General features: G+C 37.8%; 1 protein-coding gene across 1 annotated transcript in view; it reads right to left on the bottom strand.

Moving 5' to 3' along the window:
- The window catches only part of TDRD5 (tudor domain containing 5), a 92,260-nt gene that overhangs the window by 25,314 nt on the left and 45,397 nt on the right, over nucleotides 1-21,549 (bottom strand). The window contains 7 exon segments of the mRNA XM_021063742.1: nucleotides 1,676-1,834; nucleotides 2,623-2,823; nucleotides 13,148-13,214; nucleotides 13,711-13,923; nucleotides 16,099-16,319; nucleotides 18,715-18,923; nucleotides 21,018-21,171. Coding sequence (XP_020919401.1) covers nucleotides 1,676-1,834; nucleotides 2,623-2,823; nucleotides 13,148-13,214; nucleotides 13,711-13,923; nucleotides 16,099-16,319; nucleotides 18,715-18,923; nucleotides 21,018-21,171 — 1,224 coding nt within the window.

Below are 21,549 nucleotides of genomic sequence, written 5' to 3'. Positions count from 1 at the left end.
ATTATTGAGGGAGGAGGATATCTGAGAAGATGCAATAAAGGAGATAACACAAACTGTTAGGATGCTTAAAAGAAGAGTAGGAATTAGAAAGAACCAGGTGTTTGTGTGCATACCTGTGTGTGTAGCATATGGGAGTCTTGATATGTTAAAAGACAGGCTGGAGTGGGATAGAGGAGCTTGGGCCTTATCTCTTTTGCAGAAAAGATGGCTTTATTTCATTTTTAGGACTGAACTATGATTTTTTGAAGACATCAACAGAGCAATGATAATCTAAAAAATTTTAAGCTGGAATTCAATTCACTATTTAAGAATAAGAAAATATAACCATTCTAATTAAGTAATGATAACTAAGAAAAACTCAGGCTTCAGAAAGTTTTATGGGCCAAACAAGCCCAATTAATTTTAACTAATTTTCAACTAGAAATCTAAAATGTTGATACTGCTTTAAACATGCATCAGTAAGCATTTATACATATTTTTCAGAGTAAGGTTAACCTCCCAATAGTTAAATGGCATTTCTTTTTTTTCTTTTCAAATAATAAATATCCACTAAAAAAAAAAAAGCATTACCCCTATAATTTAAAAAGTTATATACATAAAATATCCCAATATAAAACAGTATTTTCATATTTTATTCAAAGGAAAAGGCCTGCTGTGTTCAAAAAAATAAATTTTTGGCTTTCAAACTGAACATAGCCCATATTCTTAGTCTAGTACTTGCCGCCATGAGGACTATGAGGCATTTCTGTTTATCCGCTTGTTTGTTGAAAAACCATTTAACTTACTACTTATTAACATGTTTCACTTATATCTAAAATAGGGATACAGGAGTTCCCATCATGGCTCAGCAGAAATGAATCCGACTAATATCCACGAGGATGCAGGTTTGATCCCTGGCCTTGCTCAGTGAGTCGTGGATCCCTCGTTGCCATGAGCTGTGGTGTAGGTTGAAGACTTGGCTCAGATCCTGTGTTGCTGTGGCTGTGGTGAAGGCCGGCTGCTGTAGCTCCGATTTGACCCTAGCCTAGGAACCTCCGTATGCTACAGGTGCAACCCTAAAAAGTAAAAAAAAAAAAAAAAAAAAAAAATTAAATAAAACAGGGATACAAAAGCACCAACCTGGTATAGTGGTTACGAAGATTAAACTAACTAGTACATGCAAGTACGTAGAATAGTACCTGCCATAGAGTATGAGTTCAGTAAGTGTCGCTGTTGTTATTTTTTTATTATTACTACTGTGGGATAGAATAATACATAACAATACTATTATTACTGTGTGTAGGAGTTGCCAAAAGGTTTACAGAGAAATTAAGAAATGAGAACACTTCAAGAAGAATCTGAGGAGTGTAGAGGGAAGAAGAACAGCATTTGGGTCAATGTCGGTGAGGCCATGACTGCCCAAGACAACAGCAGAATTCAGTGTATGAGAGAAATCATGCAGGAATCAGCATGCCTGAAGTCAAGGTTTAAATCAGCAGAGGATGAGAAACAAGGTAAATTAAGACTCAGTCTTTTCACCTGTAAAATAAGGGTAATTATCCTCACTACATCACAAGGATTTTATGAGTATTAAATAATACAAAGGGCCTTTTACAGTGCTTGACATACTATAAGTACTTGTTTAATATTAACAATTAAAAAAAGAATTATAATAATATTTGCAGAAACCTCTTACCAGGGTATATAATTCACTGTCTCTTGATCGTGGACTTAACTCTTGGTCTTCATGAAAACAGTGCCGCTGGGAAGGATGAGCCCGCTCTGGGAGGACAATGTCATCTGACCCTGCACTGCATTTAGTGTATAAAGCTAAAGGGTTAAGGTCTCTGAAACCCTAGGGTTGAACAAAGAAGAAGGAAGAGTTTAGTTTCTCAGAGAAAAAGTGAAAAAGTTTAGTATGTCATAATTTTAAAATGTTGTGGAAACGTATTACCTTCTAAAATTTAATAGTTAGATTTTCTTTTCCCACATGGATAGTTTTTCCCAGTCACAAAAGTTATCAACAGCAGAGTTCCCATCATGGCCCAGCAGAAACGAATCTGACTAGTATCCATGAGGATGCAGCTTTGATTCCTGGCCTTGCTCAGTGGGTTAAGGATCTGGCGTTGCCGTGAGCTGTAGTGTAGGTTGCAGATGCAGCTCAGATCCTGTGTTGCTGTGGCTGTGGTGTAGGCTGGCAGCTGCAGCTCTAATTTGACCCCTAGTCTGGGAACCTCCATGTGCCATGAGTGTGGCCCTTAAACAAACAAAAAAGGACAAAAAAAAAACTTATCAATGGTAATATTAATGGTGATGTAGACACTGCTATGAATAACTGCAAAATAAGAGAGTGTTGCTCTTATCTAAGAAAACATTAGAGAATTAAATACTTGGGAGTAAGACAGAATCCTCAATTATTTAAAATAAAAGCATTCTCTTTCTAAAGGACAATAAGTCAAACGTAGTTTTCCATGGTCATCTGAAAATTTACAAAGTGCTCTGCATTAAGAAGGCGAGAAACTCACAGATGTCTCTAAGATTAAAGGTTACAAAATCAGATCACTTTCTCTACTAAATGCTCTTACACCTTGAAGTGTTGAGATTGAATAACATACACTACAAAATACATCCCGATTGCTCTACCTTAGAAGGGACATTTTCTCGGCATACAATAGCATGGCCCTCTGTTCTCAAGACATGATGGAAATAGACGTCTTCATTTGAGGATGTATCGCACAGAAAAATGTTAAGGATTCCATCTACGTATTCGTCCACTACCCCCACTAATGGCTTCAAACCACACAACTTCTGGAAGTGCAAAATAGCTTTGGATGTCCAATGTTCCTGAAACACAATCAAGATACGAGATTCAGATGACAGATTAAAACATGAATTATTAAAATCATTTACAAAAATGAATTTCTAATGAATGAACTAGACGTTTCAGTGGAAAAATCAAACCATGAAAACATCAGAATAACACACTTGAGGATATTATGATTTGGGAATGAGAAAAGTCAGAATAAAGGAAAAATGATGAGAATGGGCTTATGAAAAAATTATTGTTATGTGATGATAACTTTCATGTTCAGAAATGGCTGAGTCAGATTACTAGACCAATTCTTTCACAGTAACAACTAAATGTTCTAGAATAAAAAAATTTTTTGAATAATGCTTTTTTTTTTTTTTAGGGCCACACCTGTGGCATAAAGAAGAGTCCAGGCTAGGGGTCAAATTGGTGCTGCGGCTACTGGCCTACACAACAGGCACAGCAACACCAGAACCAAGCAGCATCTAAAACCTATGCCAGAGCTCATGGCAAAGCTGGATCCTTAATCCACTAGGAGAGGCCAGGGACTGAACCCACATCCTCATGAATACTGGCTGGGTTTTTAACCTGCTGAGTCACAAAAGGAAGTCCTTAAAAAATATTTTTAAAATATGTCCAAAAATCAGCAAAGAACTGACAAGAGAGTTACAAATTATCAGGCTAAAATTAAAGGGAAATAGGTAACTACTTTGCCTTAAAGTTAATTGCCAATTCAGGCAACTGTGAACTTTGGTTTTGATGGTTTCACAGGTCAAAGAGGACAGAAATCAAAACCAGTGTCTATCCATGGAGGGATTGAAGAGTAGAACTTTCCCTTATTAAGTTAAGTTCCTAGGGGTAACAAGCTTAGGATAAGGGGGAAAAGAAATAACCTAGCCTTCACATAGATTTGCAGCTCAACTTTCATACCACCTGGATGGTACACAAACCCTCAGGATGTTCATTTAAAATAACATGGTTTCAGATTGGTTACATTGCTAGATACCTGGCAGAAGCAAATGTAAATCTCTCTGGGGATAGGTAATCTTTTTGCTTTTTAGGGCTGCACCTGCGTCATATGAAGGTTTTCCCAGGCTAGAGGTCCAGTTGGAGCTATAGGTGCCAGATACACTACAGCAACAGCAACACCAGATCCAAGCAGAGTCTGTGACCTACACTATGGCTCAGAGCAACACCGGATCCTTAACCCACTGAGTGAGGCCAGGGATCGAACCCGCAACCTCATGGTTCCTAGTTGGATTCATTTCTGCTGTGCCACGATAGGAACTCTGTGATAGGCAATCTTAATCTGTGTTCAGATATTCTTACAAAAATTTTTAAAAGTCAATGAGCAGTACATAGGCAATGATAAAAAGCACTTAAAGAGAAAATTAATCACATGTAAGAACAAAGAGAAACAAAATAACACAAAACAAAAACTTTATGTATTTGAATTTCTAGATGAATTATGAAACAATTGAACTTGCTATGCTTAAAGTAAAAATAAAGAAAAAAATGAAAATAATTTTAAAGCTTCTGCAGAGATGTACAGTCTATTAAGAACTGATCTAGCAGAATTAAAGAACCAAGAGAACTTTTAGAAAGTAAAAATATAATTATCAAAATTAAAACCCTAATAGGGTTAATTCAATAGTAGGTTAGGTATTTTCAAGAGTAAATCAGTGAAATGGAAGATGATTTAGAAAAATTACCCAGAATGCAATATGGGAAGACAGAAATACATAAAATACAGAAGAGCGGTTAAAAAATATAGAAGGTAAATTCAGAAGATTTCACATGTGTTTAATTATGGTGCCAGAAAAAGAGAGGCAGGAACAGAGACAGGGGGAATATAAATATTAATACAGGGAAAACATCATAGTTGAAGAAATAAATGGCTGGGAATTAGCCAGATATAACAAAGCCAGATATAACAAAGTACAGATAAAAAGAAGTCCAGTGAACAACAAAGTAGGACAAATGAGAATAAACACATTAAAAGTGAAGAATATGTTTTTCAGACTTCAGAAACAAAGTAGAGTAGAAAAACTACCTTCATCTCTCCCCTTTCACCTATATCCAGTGAGACATCTATAACTCAATAAAGGTGTCTCTGACCCACACAATAGGGCCCTGGAGAAATACACACATCTGTACATCCAAAGGTAAGCAAACTGGAGCACAGAGAAGAGGCGAGGGAACCGCACAGTCAGGGCCTACAATCCTGGCCCTGAAGGAGGTGGTGGAGCCCACAGTTTCAGAGAACCCAGTAGCAGCAGGGAAGGCGGTGACACAACTCTGGCCACCTGACCACACTTGGCACCCATGGCCACAGGTAACTGGTAAGCAGTGGGGGAAGGGCCTGGGTCCCTGCCCTTCCAGCTTCTGAGGTGCCCATGACTCCCACCACTAATGCCCCACCTCCAAAAGCAGATCCTGTGACTCAGGGGATCCCAGAGGCAAGGAAAGAGCCCACCAGCCTGGTGACCACAGCAAATCTGGAAGAAGCAAGGCAGCAATGCCCATAGTGGCACAGAAAGCAGCAACGAAGGCATGGAGCCACACCACTTACAGAAAAGATGGAGGTGGGAAACTGCCACTCGAATATAACCAGTGGCAGCTCACGAAAAAGAAACAAAAAATGTGTGCGGCACCACCTACCAGAAAACAAAAAACAAAGGACTCTAACTCCTAACCTGTTATTTAACATCTTTTTTTTTTCCTTTTTAAGGCTACACCTGCAGCATATGAAGTTCTTGGACTAGCAGTCAAACCAGAGCTGCAGCTGCTGGTCTATGTCATGGCCATAGCAATGCCAGATCTGACCTGCATCTGTAGCCTGTGCCACAGCTTGCAGCAATGCTGGATCCTTAACCCACTGAGCAATGCCAGGGATTGAACCCACATCCTCATGGGTTGGTTTCTTAACCTATTGAGTCACAACAGGAACTCCCATTTAACATCAAATGTGCTGGCAGAGGAAAAATTCATCATCAAGCAACATGAAGCACTATAGCAACCCTACATCACAAAAAGAAAATGACAATTCTCCAGAAACCAAAGACAGAATATTGTGATTCAACTGACAGAATTTCAAAACATCTGTTGTAAAGAAAGTCAACCAAGCTAAACAAACAAACAAACAAACAAAACCTCAAAGAGTTCCCATCATGGCACAGGAGAAATGAATCCAACTAGGAATCATGAGGTTGTAGGTTCAATCCCTGGCCTCACTCAGTGGGTTAAGGATCCAGCATTGCCATGAGCTATGGTGTAGGGCGCAGACTTGGCTTGGATCCTGCATTGCTGTGGCTGTGGTGTAGGCTGGCCACTGTACCTCTGATTTGACCCCTAGCCTGGGAACCTTCATATGCCATGGGTACCACCTTAAGAATAAAAAAAATTTTTTTTTAACTCAAAAAGGCAGTTTAATGAGCTCAGGAATAAAATTAATGAACAGAAGGAACTTTACTAAAGAGAATGAAATCTAGAAAAAAAACAAACAGAAGAACTCAGTAAATGAGATGAAGGATGCATTAGAAAGCACAGGGACAAGAGCAGACCGTATGGAAGAGAGAGTCAGTGATGTTGAAGACAGAAATCTAGCAATGACATAAGCAGGAGAGGAAAGAGAAGATATTTAAAAATGCGAAAATCCTACAAAAGCTATCCAACTCTTTTAGGAAAGGCAACGTTAGGATAATGGGTATGGCAGAAGGAGAAGAGAGGGAGAAGACAACAGATTATTCAAATAATACAAACGTGGGGAAGAAACTGGATATGAAGGCTCACAAAGCCAAGTGAACACCTCATTACCTCTATGCAAAAAGACATCCTCCAAGACCTAATATTAAAATTGTCAAAAGTGAATGACAAAGAAAGGATCAAGACGTCAGGGAGAGAGGGAAGGATCAAGCTGGAGAAGGAGTAAGACATCAAGCTCACCTTCTCCCACAAACACATCAAAAAAATACAACTACATGTAGAATGATTCGCACAGAACATCTACTGAATGCTAGCAGAAGAACTTAAACCTTCAAAAAGGGGAAGAAACCCTCCACATAACTGGGTAGAACAAAAGGAAAAAGAGGGAGAAAAGGAATTAGGACAGGACTAGCATTCACGAGAGGGAGCAGTTAAAGAGAAAAGGAAAACACACCCCGGGAAGCCACCTAACCTACAGGGAGATAAACTGAGACAGGGGGATCTCCAAGTCCTGAGAAAAGCAGCGCAAAGTGAGAGCCACACAGATCATCTGCGCCATCACCCAGACAGCAGAGCCTGAGCCGCTCGGGCGGGGGCTGGGTGCTGAGACTCAGGCTCCGGAGGTCAGTTCCAGGGAGCAGACTAGGGTTGGCTATGTGGGGGAAGCTTGAGGGGCTAAGAAGGGGTGTGCCACAGGCTGGGGAGCAGAACACCACAGCCGAGGGAACCCAGGAGGAGATGTGGGCCTGCAGAAGAAGCCAGGTGCTACTGCTGGGGAGAGTGAGAGGAGGAGGGGAGGACCGCAATAGGAATCTCTCTCCCTTGCTCTGGCTACAGGAGACTGGGTGCCTCTTGTGTGGGCCCTGGGTGGCTGGGCACCTCTTGTGAGGGCTAAGGGCAGCAGGGGGCTAAGCACGACGTGGAGCCTCTTGTGTGATCTATAGTCTGCGAGGTTACACCACAGCAGGCATCTCAGAAACCAGAGCAGGGCGTGGCCTGCACCACTAGAGGTCTGTGAGCAGGCCCCACCTGTGAACTCAGTCACCTCAGAGGTTGGCACAAATGAGGGCCCTGCAACCGAGCACCACCCGTTGTTGCTCTCACTCTCCTGGGAACACACCTGCCCTGTTGCCACCACTGCCAAATGCTCTGGGCAGTGCCCACACATATCCAATCGCTGTCACTTCCAGGAGCCTGCAACTAGTAGCAGCCTGTGCAGCACTTCCTACATGGGCTAAGTGGGACAAGGTGCTTCTTGCATGGCATACAGGTGGCAGGGGCGAACCACCACAGTTATCTCTGACTCCAGAAGTGGGCCACCGCCACCAGGGGTCCACGAACGGGCAACATCTGTGGCCCCAATCACCTCAGAAAGTACCTCAGGGGAAGGCGTTGTGACCAAACAATGCCTGTTGTTGCTTTCTCCCCCTGGGAACTCACACACCCTGCCACTGCCAAGTGCTCCAGGCACCATCTAAATCTGCCTGAGGCTCATTACCACTTCCCAGGGCCCTGCAACTGGGAGTAGCCTGTGCCACCTTCCTGCAGGTCCTTGCTACCGTGAAAAGCCCAGCAACCAGGCACTGACTACTAGCCCTGCCATTGCCTCCCTCTCCCTGGAAACACACTCAAGGGGATAACAGCCTCCTCACACCAAAGAACGAGACAGCAAATATCCAAACTCCCATTCCAAAACTCAATAGCAACCCCCCACAAAATACAGAGGGGCACTCTTGCATAGAAAGAGCCCTCCAAGATTACAGTAGTTAGCTTCCCTAAATCACAGGAAAAGAAAAATATAAATGAAATGAAGAAGCACAGGAACCATTTCCAGTTAAAATAACAGAGCAGTAAACAATGAAAGAGATCTCTGCAGTCTAAAAGACACTGAGTTCAAGAGGGAAATAGTGAAAATACTGGGAATTAAGGGTGAATATGAAGAAATTAAGAGCAGATATAAAGAGTAATGGAGATTACTTTAGAAAGGAACTAGAAAATATAAGGACGAGCCAAAGAAAATTGGAAAATTCATTTGCAGAGATGGGGATCCAGCATTGCCACAGCTGTGGCTTAGATCACAACTGAGGCTTGGATCTGATCTCTGGCCCCAGAACTCCATATACCATGGGGCAGCCAAAAAGAAAAATACTGTAAGATATCCCTTTGTACCTGTCAGAATGGCTATTATCAAAAAAGCAAGAACTAACAAGTGTTGGTGAGCGTGTGGAGAAAACAATCCTCATACACTTTTGTTGGGAATGTAAATTGGTGCAGCCACTATCAGAGACAGTATGGAAATCCTCAAAAAATTACAAATAGAACTACCATGTGATCCAGCTATCCCACTTCTGGGTATTTATCCAAAGAATATGAAAACACAAATCCAAAAAGACATCTGCACCCCCATGTTCACTGTGGCATTATTTACAATAGCCAAGACAGGGAAACAACCTAACTGTCCATCAACAAATAAATGGATAAAAAAGATGTGGTACATATATAACGGAATACTGCTCAGCTATCTAAGAAGATGATGTCTTCTACAATGTAAGTGGACCTTGAGTGTTTTATGCTACCTAAAAATAAGTCAGAGAGAGGCAAATACCATATTATTTCACTCATGTGGAATATAAAAAAAATAAACAGACAGAAACAAAATTAAAACAAAACAAACAGAAACAGACATAGAGAGAACACAGTAGTGGCCACCACAGGGGAAGGGGAAAGGAGCAGGACAAAATGACTGAAGGGGGTCAACTGTCTGATGACAAATGGAGAACAAATCTTTGGCAGTGAGCATGTGGTAGGGTATATAGAAGCAGAAATAAAATGCTATACACATGAAACTTATGTAATTTATAAATCAATGTTACCTCAATAATAAGGAGCTTTGTTTTCTAAAGAGAAAATGTTCAAGTTTCAATTTCATTAGCAGGTAATTTTAATATGATTTTGATTTTGAAATAGTTAAAAACGTAGCATTCTTTAAAAAAATCTCCTAGATAAGTGAAAAGGTCTTTTATACAAAGAGTAAATATCTATAAAATAAAAACGTATTCTGTTTTTAAAAATATCTGAAGAACACAAGAGAAAAATATGGAATCATAAAAACAGCTAAAAAAATTAAAAACAGCCACAGAAAAAAAGGACATTGCCTCCAGAGGAACATCCATTAATGGATAGCTGACTTAAATATAATAAGGGAAACCAGAAGCCAGTGTAATGATTTCTTCAATTGGCTGAAGATATTAACTGCCAACCTAGAATTCTACACCTACTGAATATATCTTTTAAGAACAAGGACAGGAGGAGTTCCTGTTGTGGCTCAGTGGTTAGCGAATCCGAGTAGGAACCATGAGGTTGCGGGTTCAATCTCTGGCCTTGCTCAGTGGGTTAAGGATCTGGCATTGCTGTGAGCTGTGGCGTAGGCTACCGAAGAGGCTCGGATCCTGTGTTGCTGTGGTTCTGGTGTAGGCCAGGGGCTACAGCTCCGATTCGATCCCTAGCCTGTGAACCTCCATATGCCGTGAGAGTGGCCCTACAAATGGCAAAATAAGACAAAAAAAAAAAAAAGTACAGGAGTTCCCCTCATGGCGCAGTGGAAACAAATCTGACTAGGAACCATGAGGTTGCAGGTTTGATCCCTAGCCTCGCTCAGTGGGTTGAGGATCTGGCATTGCTGTGAGATGTGGTGTAAGTCGCAGACATGGTTCGGATCTGGCGTTGCTGTGGCTCTAGCGTAGGCTGGCGGCAACGGCTCCGATTGGACCCCTAGCCTGGGAACCTCCATATCCCAAAGGTGCAGCCCTAAAAAGACAAAAGACAAAAAAAAAAAAAAAGAAGAAGTACAAAATTATATTTTCAGGTAAGCATAACCAAGTCTGCCGTCAGTAAACTCTCTCACAAAATGAAATCCTAAATAATACAGTTCAAATAGAAAATGTCCCCAGACAGAAGGTTTGAGTAGTGAGAAGAACAACTAAGAAACTGAGAAATATGTTAACTATACCTAAATGGACATTATTATTATTTTATACAGTCAATTCCTTGAGAGGTTAAAAATAGTAGCATTGATTACAAAACAAAAATCAGAAGAGGACATTAAAGGAGTTAGTGTTCTAACGTCCTTGCACTGCTATTCACATATGTTTTATTTCCTAGAGTCATCACTTAAATAACACAGTGGAATAATTTAAAAATCTCTTCAAACTAAGGCATGCAAGGTGAGAAGAAGAAAGAACAGGTAAGCCAGTGATCTTTCACTAAGGCCACTAGGTTCTTCCCAGAGCTTGAAAAGTTTAGCTGTCATCTAAGGATTTTGGCAGACTGTATCCATACCTTAATTTTGGAATGCACCCACCCTATGGCCCCTTCCTTCAAGTATTACCCCCTAACTTTTAGCTGTTCTGCTAGCCCCCAACAATGTCCTCTAACGTTTCAATCCAGCAAGATTGCAGACTGGGGCATGACCTCAAGAAAGAAGCTGAAAAACTCCTAATCTTTCTTACTGCAATTTGACATCCAAGGGTAGACTTCTCTTTTTCTGCCTGCTTTGGATTTTGTGTTTAAGACTATTAGTCCCATTGTGCCACTCTATTGCTACTCTACCATTACCAAGTGTATTAACTATTTTTGAAACCAGAAAAAAGATAAAGAAATAAAGAGAGATACATTCATTCAGTCAAAAAAAAATTATTGAGCACTTACTATGGACCAAACATTGATCTAGGCACTGGAGATAAAGTGGTAAACAAGACAGACAATATCCTTGGGCTCAGGAACTTACGATGTTGTATATGATCAAACAATTAAGATAATACCAGCTGATGTTAGCAAGTAAAACAAAGTGACAGAGAATAACTGAAGAGGAAGGGCACATCTTAAATTGGCTGGTCAAAGAAGTCCTTCTTGGGGAAATGACAGTTGGGCTTAAATCTGAACAAGAAGGATCCAATCATGACAATTCTTTGAATAAGCTATTTTAGTGATCAGCCAGGGCAAAAGCCCTAAGTCCAGAAGCAATTTGTGAAGGAAACAACAAAAAGAACCAAAAATGGAAGCCATTTGGCTAATATGAGAGTAACGGACATTGGCTGTAAGTAGGTTACAAATTTATTCCTGACCTTTCTGATGGAAGCTATAAAAAGAAACCTAGTCAGGGCTAAAACGCACCCTAAAAAACAATACTCGGTACTGACTTGCACAAAATACATACTTTCCATACATTATTGATAATAAAAATCAGAAGCAGACTGAATTAGTCTAACAATAAAGGGACAGTTAAACAGGCTATAATACTCACTTACCTTACGGATTACTATGAACATATTAAAATTGAGAACTATGACATACAAATATATTTGTTATAATGATGAGTAGAAAAATGGAATATAAAATAATGTGATTACTATTACATTACTATTACAAAACCCTCCAAAACCCTCATCTCCAATATCCAATAAACTAAACTGGAAGAAACTCACACCAAATTTCTAAACTGAATGTATCTAAGTGGGGAATTATAAATTACGTTTTTTCCTTTTCTTTCTTCTTTATTGTGCTTTTCTGACAAAAACAATTTAAAGGGATAATCCATGTGTATATGCAAGCAACTCTTAGGTTTAGGTTAAACAGGCAAATATAGTATAATAAATATGCATGGCATGTCTAAGAGTTCTGAGTGAAAAACAAAATTATGTGCATAATTATAACTACATAAACAAATGTATCTATATGATGGAAATGCCTCCTGTTCCATCCCACTCCAATCATCTCCCACAATGATGTCATGAGAAGATTCTTTAAAAAAACATGTATCTTGAAATACTAGAAAAGGAATACAAAAATACAATATCTTTTAAAATTCACCAAAAAAAAACCAAATACCTGGGAATAAACCTGACCAAGGAGATAAGAACCACAAAACATTAATCAAGGAAATTAAAGAGGATGCAAAGAAACAGAAAGATAGTCCATGTTCCTGGATTGGAAGAATTAATATTCTTAAAATGGCCGTACTACCCAAAGCCATCTACAGATTCAATGCAATCCCTATCAAATTACCCACGACATTCTTCACAGAACTAGAACAAACAATCCAAAATTTTACGTGGAACCATAAAAGACCCAGAATTGCCAAAGCAATCCTGAGGAACAAAAACCAAGCAGGTGGCATAACTCTCCCAGACTTCAGGCAATATTACAAAGCCACAGTCATCAAGACAGTGTGGTACTGGTACCAAAACATATATACAGACCAATGGAACAGAATAGAGAACCCAGAAATAAACCCAGACTCCTATGGTCAATTAATCTTCAACAAAGGAGGCAAGAATATAAAATGGGACAAAGACAGTCTCTTCAGCAAGGGGTGCTGGGAAAACTGGACAGCTGCATGTAAATCAATGAAACTGGAACGCACCCTCATACCACGCACAAAAAAAAAAAAAAACAAAACCTCAAAAGGCTTAAAGATTTAAACATAAGACAAGACTCCATAAAACTCCTAGAAGAGAATAAAGGCAAAACACATGCTATCTACAACGATTTCTTTGAGGGCTCACTCCATGTTTTATATATGTTTGTATCCTGAAAATCTAGAATTATTCTTGGCATCAAATGTTTGCTTATTAAACTGAGAACACACAAACATACCTCTACTGGTCTCACCCAAGCCAAAGAACAAGGGATAGCCTGAGCCGGAAGCTTTGTATAGCAGAACCTGCAACAGATAATCAAATATGGATGTTTAATCATATTTTAAAACTGCATTTTATGTAATCTCTTATCCACTCTTTAAGCTTTTTACACCATTTCAGTGTATTTTATTGTTGCATTTTAAAATTAATGTCTTACACTTTAAAGCAATCTAAGAAATAAACTTGTAAAATGTAGCAGTCTTTGAAAACCAGGGAGGAACAGTTCAACCTTCATGCTATATAAATTCACCTCTTAGCATGACCCAAAGAACCATTTTCTTAGTAGAAATTAAAATTTAGTTTTATGGAATCTGTCCATTCAGATTCACAGTCATGTGAAGATGCAAGAGATTATATTCAATTGTGAAACTAAGTGACCATTTTGCCAAATCTGCACTGAGAAGAAAGAAGGGTGAAAAGGAGGGAGGGATGAAGGAGAAAAGGAAGAGAGATCCTAATACCATAGAACTTTAGCATTATGGTTCAAAACTTAGTTCCTTATAAAATTTATTAACTTACTTAAGGAACCTCAGGGAGCTCTTCTGAACAGTTCCAATATTTCCAAAGTCTGGGTAGAACACTTCAACTTCCTGTTTCCCAAGAATTCGATGGACAATGACCCGATACCACCATTTATCCTCAGAAATCCTTACACAGCAGAGGTGTCCTGGTCGGATAAAATACTCTGGCATGGCATATCGATCAGAAACCAGCTGATTAGAGTAACAGCGCCTGAAGAATTCCACAATATAGAGAAACCCACAGGGGTAGGAAAAATTAAAGATCATTTGTTTTTGATGTACCAAGGATAGGAAAGTCTCAGCAAAAAGCAAAGAAAAAAATCCTCACCTTTTCTGATTTGGCAATGCTTATTATTAAACCAATTAATTTTCTTTCTCTTATCCAAATCCCTTCTCTTTATCAGCAAACTTCTTCAAATAGAAACTTTCTAAGTGACTACTACATAACATTCTGCCAGGAGTTCTTGAGTGGGAGATGACCATATAATGTAGTAAACTTAGGAAAAAACCATGGAATGCTTTTGGAGAGCTACAAAATAAGTCATTCTTATATGTGACACCAATGTAAAAATTAGACATTGTTGTTCATGAATAAATCTAAAGAGACTGAGAAGATAAACATTTTACATGGGTTTACTAAAAAAGGACATCATATTTCAGAAGAGCAAAGATAATTTAGAGCAGTAGTTCCCTAAGTGTAGCTCAAAGACTCCTGGAACCCTACATCCTCTCAAAAAGTGCATAAGATAGAAGCTACTTTAATACTTCAGTATTATGAAAATAGTTATGTGCTCTCTTCACTGTGATAACATTTGCACTGATGGTGTAAAAGCAAGGGTGAAATTCCAGGTGGCTTTCGCTAAATAAAGGCAAATGTACTCCGTCAATCTGCACTAGTACTCATTTATTTTTCACTGCTGAAAAATAAATTCCAGGTGGCTTTTTGCTAAATAAAGGCAAATGTACTCCATCAAACTGCACTAATCATTTATTTTTCACTGCCATGCATTCCCAGTAAATAAAAAAGAAAAGAAAGAGACCCATTTCACTTAAGAATGTCCTTGATAAAGCAATAAAAGTTATTAAGCTTATTAAATCTCAACTACTAAGTGATGACTTTTTAAATATTCTCTGTAACAAAAATAGAAGTACAAGTAAAATACTTCCCAAGTTGCCTTAAGGAAAAGCACTTGTGCATTTCAGCTGCAAACTAAAGTAGTTGCTCTGTGTGTGTGTGTGTGTGTGTGCGCGCGTGCGTGTGTACATGAGTGTGTAGCATTATTTTTATTAGTAAGATGAACTAGACACTTTTCTTAAACATTATTTTTGCTTGAAAGGTCCACTCACAAATTACATTTATTCAAATTTGGGTATATGACATAGTATTTTCTCAAAAACGAAGTGAGCTTGTCATTTCCAGGAGAACACAGAACTTACTGTCAATGACAAAATTCAAAGCCTCCAAATGAAAATTAGGATTTTTGGAAAAAAGTTGCATCCAGCACCATGAGCTTGACGGCTTCCTAATACTTAATAATTTTTTTGAGATCAGCGATGATATTAATGAATGTGATTTTTAAAAATATACCGTGTGATGAAACATGTCAACATTGGAAGATATATATAACTCAGTGAACCAGTATTTTCCAAAAGACCAATGCATGATGTTTTAAAATCTTAGATGGTGGTAAAATTCAGGGCCAGTTCCACTGAGTCTACACTTAGAAAGTCCCTAACCTCGCTTAGTGGGTTGAGGATCTGGCATTGCTGCTGCCAGCTGCAACATAGGTCGCAGATGTGGCCTCAGATTCGATGTTGCTGTGGCTGTGGTGTAGACCAGCAGCTGCAGCTCCAATTCAACCCCTGGCCCAAGAACTTCAACATGCCACAGGTGCAGTCGTAAAAAGAAAAAAAAAAGAAATTACCACTTGTCAAGTTTTGGTATACTACCAAAGAGTAGTCACAATTTTCTGAAAAGTCTATTAAAATACTCCTTTTCCCAACTACATTATGTGTGTGAGGCCAGATGTTTTCATATGCTCCCACCAAAATAATGTATCTCAAGAAATTAAAAGACAGAAGCAGATATGGAAATCCAATTTTCTTCTAAGTTAGATATGAAAGAGATCAGCAACAATGTAACAATGCACTCTTCTAATTTTCACAAAACAGTTATTTTTCATTAAAATGTTATCTATATTCAGATAAACAATTTACTATTATTTTAATAGTATTTTTTAATTCTTGCAGCTTTAATCTCTATACAATAAATATTAATAAACAAAAGCTCTCTTGGGCCTTAATCTTTAAGAGTCCTGAGACCAAAATGTTTGAGAACTGATTTAGAAAGAAATAGATAAATACATTGAAAACAATGGACTCCTACCGCATTTCAATCATCATGTCTTCAAGTAACTCTGATGAATCCCTGCTATAGATTCGGATGTAGAATTGACTAGGAGAGATGATATACTCCACAAAGACCCCCACGAGAGTACTGGTATCTAATGGTGGCAGTCTGCATAATTTCTTGTCCTTTACAGCATCTGGTGGGATATCATGATTTGCCATTGCCAAGCAGAGCTGTGATTTGTTAATTTCTACTTGCTACAAGTCAAGAAAAAGAAAAAACCAAAGAAACCACTATAAATATTTGGGTGACATTTCAAACTCTATGACAATGTTTCTTCAGGTATATTTCATGGGCCACCTTTAACAGAATCCCCTGGCAAATTAGAAAAATGAAAATTCTAACATACACTCTTTATTATATATAAAATAACCAACAAGAACATATTATATATCACAGGAAACTATACTCAATATTTCGTAATGACTTAGAATGGAAAAGAATCTGAAAAAAATATAGTAATCACTTTGCTTTACACCCACCTTGAATTAACATGACATTGTAAATCAACTATATTTCAATTAAAAAAAACATTCATGATAAAAACTGATAGCAAACATGATAGCAAAGTGTGTATAGAGGAAACATACCTTAAAATAATCAAAGCCATCTATGACAAACCCACAAAAAATATAATACTCAATGGAGAAAAGGTGAAAAGCCTTCCCACTTAAATCTGGAACAAGATAAGGATGCCCACTCTTACCACTTTTATTCAACATAGTATTGAAAATCCTAGCCACAGCAATTAGACAAAAGAAATAAAGAGTGTCCAAATTGGAAAAGAAGAGGTAAAATTGTCATGCTATGCAGATGACATGATACAGATGACATGATACAGAAACCCTAAGGACTCCACACAAAAACTACTCAAACTGATCAATGAATTCAGCAAAGTAACAGGATACAAGATTAATATTCAGAAATCAGTTGCATTTCTATATAACAATGAAATATGAGAAAAGGAATATAAAAGTATAATACCTTTTAAAATCACACCCCCAAAAAATCAAATACCTAGGAATAAACCTGACCAAGGAGGTGAAACACTTATATGCTGAGAACTATAAAACATTAATCAAGGAAATTAAAGAGGATGCAAAGAAACGGAAAGATAGTCCATGCTCCTGGATTGGAAGAATTAATATTCTTAAAATGGCCGTACTACCCAAAGCCATCTACAGATTCAATGCAATCCCACGACATTCTTCACAGAACTAGAACAAACAATCCAAAATTTTACGTGGAACCATAAAAGACCCAGAATTGCCAAAGCAATCCTGAGGAACAAAAACCAAGCAGGTGGCATAACTCTCCCAGACTTCAGGCAATATTACAAAGCCACAGTCATCAAGACAGTGTGGTACTGGTACCAAAACATATATACAGACCAATGGAACAGAATAGAGAACCCAGAAATAAACCCAGACTCCTATGGTCAATTAATCTTCAACAAAGGAGGCAAGAATATAAAATGGGACAAAGACAGTCTCTTCAGCAAGGGGTGCTGGGAAAACTGGACAGCTGCATGTAAATCAATGAAACTGGAACGCACCCTCATACCACGCACAAAAAAAAAAAAAAAAAAAAACAAAACCTCAAAAGGCTTAAAGATTTAAACATAAGACAAGACTCCATAAAACTCCTAGAAGAGAATATAGGCAAAACATGCTCTGACATCAACCATACAAGTGTTTCTTTTCTTAGGTCAGTCTCCCAAGGCAATAAAAATCAAAACAAAAATAAACCAATGGGACCTAAGCAAACTTAAAAGCATTTGCACAGCAAAGGTAGCCATAAAAACAAAACAAAACAAAAAAACCCAAAAAGACAACCTATGGAATAGGAGAAAACAGTTGCAAACAATGCAACCCATAAGAGCTTAATCTCCAAAATATACAAACAACTCATACAACTCAACAGCAAAAAAACAAACAAACAACCCAATTGAAAAAATGGGCAGAAGACCTAAGTAGACATTTCTCCAAAGAAGACATAAGGATGGCCAACAGGCACATGAAAAAAATGCTCAACATCACTAATTATTAGAGAAATTCAAACCAAAAGCCAGATGTAAAGAGCAGAATGGAAGAAAAGTTAGCAATTAATTCCTTAACAATGACAAAATAAGTAATAGGGAATGAAAACACAAAAAGGGAGAAGTCTCTGTGGATATATAATGAAGGAGGAAAAAAAAAATCACCCAATAACTGAGGCTAGGTACAGGGGTGACCTGCAGCAGTGCTGAGACAGACAGCTACAACAAAGCTCCTCAATTCTTCCCTCCAAGGCCTGGAGGGTCTCTAAGCTACTGAAACACAACAGAGCAGTGTCATCCCAAGCCAAGTGTCCAATCCTTAAAGCCATCTGAAAACTCTGAAATGAGACTCAAGGAACATTAGTTCTAAAAAAGACTGGAAATCAGAATAAATGCTGCATAAGATGACTTCAGATCAAAGGTACGATCTCTTTTATGAAATTACAGATCTAGAAATAAGACTTTTCTCAAACAGAAGTTTATTTTAAAGAAACATTCAATTACTTTCCATAATACTGAATCTCCAGTGCACACAGTCGTTAAACCCTACTCACCAGCTGTAAAGGCTTTACCACAAGATTAGGCTTCTTAAAAATCTTCTGTTCTGGCTCTCTCTGGTTTTTTGAAGGGCAATCCCATGTTGTCTCCTTGATAACAGCAGTAGACAGTGAATTTCTAGGGGGACTGGACACAGAAGCTTTGGCTTCTATTTTCTCGTCTGAATGAACTAAACATGAATTTCTGACTGATGAAGCAGCTCCATCTGAAATGAGCAATACAGCAGCCTATATACATATATGTATGTATACATATACATAATTTGTAAACTGTTACTAATACATTCTATGTACTAGGCCCTGGGCAGATAATAAAGATGAGAGATATGAACTTCTCTGTAAATCTTTCAGTATGAGAGATATAAGGAGAGGTCCAGGTGGAAACAAATCTTAAATCATTCATGGTGTGGGGAGAAGGTAAGTCTGATAAAGTTTTTTAAACTTTGGTGAAAGGTTTTATTTTTCAACATCCTGATTTCAATTTATTTCTTGTTCAACTTTAGCTATGAACCTTCACTGTTACAATATACAATACATGTAACTACTTAATATTCCATAATATGATGCCTTAAGTTTTAGGGAATTCCCAAACAAATCACACATTTTGTTCAAATTTACATGTGTATGACCATAAGAGGCTGACATAAAAAAGACCCCAGACAAACATAAAAACTATGATGACTCCTAAAGAAATAAATAACTGTACAAGATGTAGGTATAAGAATGTTTATCTCTGTGTTTTTTTTCTAACGGAAAAAAATGGATACTCTATATGTCCACTGATGTGAGACTGTCTAGATGAATTCTAATACAGTTACATAAAACAATTACATATACAGTTAAAAAGGAGGAAATAAACTTGTATATGCGGATATGGAAAAATATCTCTACAAAGTATAAAAAGCAAGGATTTATATACAATGATGCTTTGTGGAAAAAAATTATACATATGATAAATAATTAGAAAAGATCCAGAAAAAAAAAACACTAAAACTATTACTACTAGTTACTACTTCTGCATTATTGGAATTGTTTAAACAAGCAAATACTGCTTTTGTAATTCTTTAAAAGTGTAGTTAGGCTCACATACACATTTTTTTTAAAATCTGGAAAGCTATAAAAAATTCTAATGGCATTTTTTGAGGGAGTGAAATGAAAAATGTTCATTTTCAACTTTTTACTCATCTGTGCTACTGGAATTTCTTTAGAATGAATATTGTTTTAATAATCCAAAAAAATCAACAAAGATACATTCACATTTTATTAAAAAAAAAAACACCAAGAAAATAAAAATCTGTCCACCATAGGTACTTGTTGAAATTTATAAAAATACAAGTACCACACTGTATTACAGTTTGGCAAAATGTTACCATTAAGTGAACTGAGGAAAGAATACATGGGATCTCTCTGTATTCATTCTTAATAACTACAAGTGAATCTACAATAACATCAATAAAAACCTCAAAAGAAAAAAAAAAAAAAAAACGAAGCCAAACAAAAACAAAAACCAGAGCCCTAAATGCAATGGGACAAAAACAGAAAAGGAACAAAACTAGTAAAACCGGAATAAAACCCTAAGTTAGTTAAAAGTGATGTACCAATGATAATTTCTTAGTTTTGATAAACATATCATGGTTATGTGAGATATCAATATTAGGGGCATCTGGATAAAGGGCATATGGGAACACTGTACTATCTTTGCAACTTTTCTATTAACCTAAAATTATCACAAAACAAAATGTTTTAAAAAAGTACAACTGCTGAGTCCCAATGCACACCCACTTATCAGGAACCTTCAAGTATTTCTAAGAACCTCCACGTATTCCTAAACAGCCAAAGAACCACTAAACTATTGAGTGTTTCCCATCAGAATACTATTTCAGAAAACTTATTTTTTCAGAATTATCCAAATCTGGACAATGGTTGTACTGTAACCACATCAATCACACAGCTCACACACTGGCCTTGAAGATGTTTTGTATATAATGACCTCCATTCTGGTGATAGGTGTTGTAATAAGGCTGCTGTATTATTAATAAAGACCATCAGAGTTTCTTAAGTTTACTTCTGGCATTGCCGTGAGTTATGGTGTAGGTCGCAGATGTGGCTCAGATCTGGCATTGCTGAGGCAGTGGTGTAGGCCAGCGGAACCTCACTAGCCTGGGAAACTTTATGTGCCACAGTGCGGCCCTAAAAAGACACACACACACAAAAAGACTATTACATAATCAGTGCTTTTTTTTCCCCCTTGTCCTTCCAGAAACAACTAAAAACCAGCTTTACTTATACTATAAACTCACCAGGTGGCAGAGGCTTCCTATCAGCATCAAACACCAGCAAGTCTTGTTCTCCTTCCCTGAACTCAACATGAAGAATGTCACTAAGAGATCCAACAAGCTCTGTCACATTTAAGAAGCCCAGTTTTTTGGGTGAAAGTGGCTCTTTAAAAATTACCTGTCACCAAAACAATAACAAACAAAACAGGAATATAACATATCAGATGCCCATGGACAATACTTTTAATTTGGATTTGGCCAAACTAAAATTGTAAGGGTGAGTGAACTCAGGCATTATAATAAATGTTTGCTTCCAAACAAGTATTATACAAACCAAGAGACTTATAATCCCTCACCATAAACTGCTAGGCCAGTTAGAAGTTCCTCCACTTGGACAAGCCTATTGGTGATGCCATATTCTAAAAAGAGGCACAAATAAAGTCTGGTTGTCTCTTTCTTGATCTTGTTGGGAGCCATTATTGGTCAATGCCTGATCTACTATTTTACTGAGAGTTTTAGCATAGTGATGTTCTAATTCCACAGATTCTTTTTTATC

This window comes from Sus scrofa, chromosome 9 (genome assembly GCF_000003025.6).
Source record: "Sus scrofa isolate TJ Tabasco breed Duroc chromosome 9, Sscrofa11.1, whole genome shotgun sequence".
Classification (NCBI taxonomy): Eukaryota; Metazoa; Chordata; class Mammalia; order Artiodactyla; family Suidae; genus Sus; species Sus scrofa.
This window is presented reverse-complemented; position numbering and strand designations above follow the sequence as displayed.